The sequence below is a fragment of the Atta colombica genome, unplaced genomic scaffold, assembly GCF_001594045.1.
Source record: "Atta colombica isolate Treedump-2 unplaced genomic scaffold, Acol1.0 scaffold134, whole genome shotgun sequence".
Lineage (NCBI taxonomy): Eukaryota > Metazoa > Arthropoda > Insecta > Hymenoptera > Formicidae > Atta > Atta colombica.
This window is the reverse complement of record NW_017259222.1, coordinates 219,217-223,879: the sequence shown is the minus strand read 5'-3', so window position 1 is coordinate 223,879 and position 4,663 is coordinate 219,217. Positions and strand designations below refer to the sequence as shown.

Here is a 4,663-nt window from a genome sequence, read left to right as displayed (position 1 = left end):
TACATTAAACTTAATGAATTCCGAAACGTGTACGACATCTTGGTTCTCTTGAAACAAAGAATCTTTCGTTTCGACACTGCTATTAACGTGTCATTGACATCATCAATCGTGTTTCTGCATTGTTGATGCATGTTACGTTAGTACACACATTTTATGCAATGACACGCGGCGTTACATTCACCGAAAAATTCGAGAATAGAGCTTGTATTCACTTTGTTGTCGCTACCCAAGTCTAACACTTGTCAATTAGAAATATGATCCGATATTGATCCATGCTGTTGGCAATCAAACATTGATAAACCATACTGATGCAATACTGGCAATTATATTTGTCGAATATTGATAAAATTCATAAAATGTTATCAACAAAAAAAGTTTAAAAATAATGTTTAATTTCTGATTTAAGAACTACAATGTCAAGAACTATCCCACATTCTTCTCTCATTGTGTAATGACTTTCCACGAAAAGTGAAATCCATCACTTCCCCTGCTTAAGCGTGTTCGACTTTTCAGCGGATGAATTTTGCTTCGTGTAGAAAGTCGGATGCCTCTAGGCAGGATTTAATAAAATTTAATAAATGATTGAAGAAATGATTAAAAACATGTATGTAAAAACCATTAAACCATTAAACAATAGTATATATTTTAAATTTACATAATCGATTTACATAATCGACGTTTTTTGATCTCACAATCTTTTTCAAAATTGCTTTTAAAATCAATTTTAAAACTTGTTACTACAAAAATTAAATTATCGCTATATATGTACATACAATGAACATCGAAATTTAAAATATTTTCTGTAAAAAAGTTTGCTCATTAATATAATATTGGATACATAAACATTGGAATGCTAGTTAAAAAGAAAATTCCCGTAATGTCAACAAAATTTAATTTTGAAGAAACAAATAAATCTTAAGGACAGCTATCTAAAATAAAGGATTGTCTTTTACAATAAAAGATGCATAGTCACCATAATTATAGTGGATAATTTATTGAAAAACGAAGCAAATTTATGATTGCTGCATTCTATATAGGAATGTCAATCGTTTTCAATAGCACCAATGCTTGACCCAATATGGTAACCAATTATTGGTCGATACTTGGTATCTTGTTCTAGCCATATTTGGTATACGACTGTCTGGGATACTATTGATTTCCACAGTTTTTTGTCTATTATATTTAATTTGTCGGGCGATAGTTATTGAGTCCTTATTAAATGTCGAAAAATTATTATAGACAAAAAAAAAAATTAAAACAATTTTTGAAAATTAAAAATTAACATCAGTGATAAATAATATTGAAAATTAATAAGTATTAATATTGAAAAAAATAACAGTGAAGAAAATAACAATGAAATTAATATTGACAGTGAACAATATAAGTAAAATTATATTATATCACAATGAAGAAACCATTTGTCACAGATGATAGTGAACATAGTGAATTATTCTTATTTGACAATGTTAAACAAAAATAAAATGATTCTGTTATCTCTGTATCTCTTGTTGGAAAGCATTTCAAATAATTGAAATAATCATTGCATTAAAACCATTGGTCAAATTGGTATGATAAGCCGAAGTTATCATCCCATAGTATTCCCATTAGTGGACCAGTCATGGTTGCCATTATCACCAATATAGGCTACCTAATCAATCTTAGGTCAATGTCGGAATAGTAAAATCCTACATGGGATTCTACAATTGAAATATGTATAAATTAAAAAATTGCAAATTTATGTATGGTAATATTTTTCCAGGCATATTTTTTAATTTTAAAATTTACTATGCGTTATATATCGATGATATAATATTTTAGATGTAAACATCCAATTGCCCCATTGCACATTATATTTGAAAAATCTCGTAAAAAATAAAATTAATTTTCTTGCGATGTATACGCCTTACAGTTCGTATTAAATAAGCAACGTTTCTATGATTGAACATTATTAGAACTTATTATGCCTTGGAGTCCCGCGTTCTCTTTTTCGTAATGAAGTCAACAAGCGCAAACCATGAGACGACCAAGACCGACAACAGCGGAAACTCAGCAAGTATCCGCCTTTCAAGCACTGAAATCATAGAAAACCAGCTATATATATCATACGCTCGTGGAAAAGTTTCACATTCAATTTGTTCCTCCCGTTTCGCAGTAATCGCTCGCCAATGACTTCCTTCTCCCCCTACCATCTGTATCTGCTTCTTTCTCTTTTCCTGTGTTCCTTTCCAGCTTCCATCTCGGCGACTTCCGCCGCCCCTTGCATCTTTACCGGATCCACTTAAATTGAAACGTGTACCGAGACACCGAATTGCGAGTATGGGAAGGACTGGCTGTAGAATCTCTCGACCAATAGCAACGTTAGAAACTCACTTCTTTACCCCCATATTCCGGTCTCGGAGAACCAATCAGGGAGGCGTGCCGGTTTCGTGGTAGAGTGAGCATGGCGTTTCCACCCCCAAAATGGCTGCGAAATCGCGCGGGCATTAGGCATCCCGTTCAAAATAAACGGGCGGATTAATTCGAGGGGGAGCAATACGCGAGCGCGTACATCCCCCTCCATTCCCCCCTTTCGATCGCGTATTAACTTTTTACCTCGATACGCGTGTTCCTCCCCCACGATAGTTGACGACGACACTGAGGATGACGATGGTATCGGGGATGAAGTTTTCGATCAGCCGCAGTGGTTGTCGGCGATGCAGAATGACGCTGAGCGTCCGTACAATAGCATGAAAATTACGGATTTTACTGTAGTGCGAGTGTGTTCACACGATTCGTGATAAATTATAAAATAGCCGTTGATTATTGTTTCGTCAGAGAGAAATACAATTTCGATAACAATCGCCTATTGTGAGCGTTACGAGTGTACTATTTTGCTTGGCGATGATGCAGGAGCATAAATCTTTCTTGATCAGAGATCTTCTCGGGGATGTATTGGCTGACCGAGTTCAAGGTATATTTATTACTAAGACTTAATAGACAAAAATCATGCTAGATTCATCATATCAACCCAAGATAATAGATTGTTGATAACGGTATTCGTCTTAGTATCGAAATTAACTTTTCAATTTTAAAAGAAGTAATTGACTCTTTCTCTACAAATAAAAAAAATTATTGCGATCTGAATAATTATATTAAAACATAATTATTACACATAATTATTTTTTCTTTTTAAATATGTAATATATTTACAAAAATATCATATATTTTATTCTTAAAAGAAAAATTAAATACAAAGAAAAAACGGAATTGGGGGGGAGGGGTCACGGCGTTTAGTGAATCGGATTGATTATCTTAATTATGAGAATTCTACAGAATAACATGTATTACTTTTTATGTAATGTTTCACTTTATGCAAAATTTATCTAAAATAATCATCATTATACATGTATAAAAAATAATTACAAAAAATACAATCAATGAAAAACCAATTTAAAATCGGATTGGAAGAAAAGTTCTATTAAAGTTCTATATAAAGTGATATTTTGTTAGCTCAAAATTATATACAATATCATCGTTAAAAATGATCAAATTTAATTTAAAAAAAAGTTTCAAAGCTTGAAATCTCTACTTTTAAATGGTTACTATATTTTTTTAAATTTATTTAAGTTTTGTAATTTTTATATAGAAAACTATGAGTTGAAAAAAAGGGAAATTTTTTTTTTTACTTTATGGATCTGTACCAAAAAATTTGCAAAAATTTTCGACTATCTATATCGTGAAAGTTTGGAGTTTTTTTACAGAATTTTTAAAAAATCTTTTTTACGATTTTTTGTTTTTGAGTTATTCGTGAATTAAGTAAAAAGGAACATTTTGACTTTAATTGCTCAGAACTTCATTAAAAATCATTATACTACAATTAAAAGAACAGATTCTTAAAGCTGAAACTTTGCTCTATCGAATATTATATTAATTTTTTAAATGTAAAATAAATAAAAATTGGAATAAAAAATGTAATTTTACTGTTCTTATATATAATTTGCGCAATGGAAAAAGGACTACTATCACATTTTTAGCTCAAATGTATGTTTTATATATTTACATATATATTTTTTTTTTAATTGGTAATTATATCACACTTGATAAAGCAACGTTTCAGCTATAATCTGTTTTATTAATTAGTAATAATTAGTAAAATATGAAAATAATTTTTAACGGAGTTATGCGAAATCAAAATCAGAATGCTCTTTTATTTAATCCGTGTATAACAAAAAGTCGTAGGAACATTTTTTAAAAACGAACTTTTAGAAAAAATTTTAAGTTTTCAGGTCAGATAATCGAAATTTCACAACAAATATATTCTGTATATAACTTTGAGCTAACAAAATTCCACAGAACTTTTTCTCCAACCTAATACTAATAAATTTTTTTAATGTGAACGTCTCCATCTCATTCTTTCCTACTTTAACATTGCTGCCATATATATGAAATATGTGAAAATTAAAAATATAAACAATTTTATAATACAAATAAATAACATATTATATATTTTCTATTTTCTTTATTTCAGTATATGTTTTATAATTGTAAAATTTGCTAAACACTTTTCTGAATTGTGAGTTGAATATATCAAAATGATATACTATAGTATATTAATTTTATATATTTTATATTTGATTAAAATTATTTTGATTTAAACTCTGTGGTAAAAACGTTTTTTTTTTTT

The 4,663-nt window shown here is 29.7% G+C and overlaps 1 protein-coding gene across 1 annotated transcript in view; it reads left to right on the top strand.

Moving 5' to 3' along the window:
* Positions 1-2,880: 2,880 nt before the first annotated feature.
* LOC108684400 (homeobox protein MSX-2-like) overlaps positions 2,881-4,663 on the top strand; it is a 9,046-nt gene continuing 7,263 nt past the window's right edge. The window contains exon 1 of the mRNA XM_018188683.1: positions 2,881-2,950. Within this exon, the coding sequence (XP_018044172.1) occupies positions 2,881-2,950 (70 nt within the window). The remainder of the gene's footprint in view (positions 2,951-4,663) is intronic.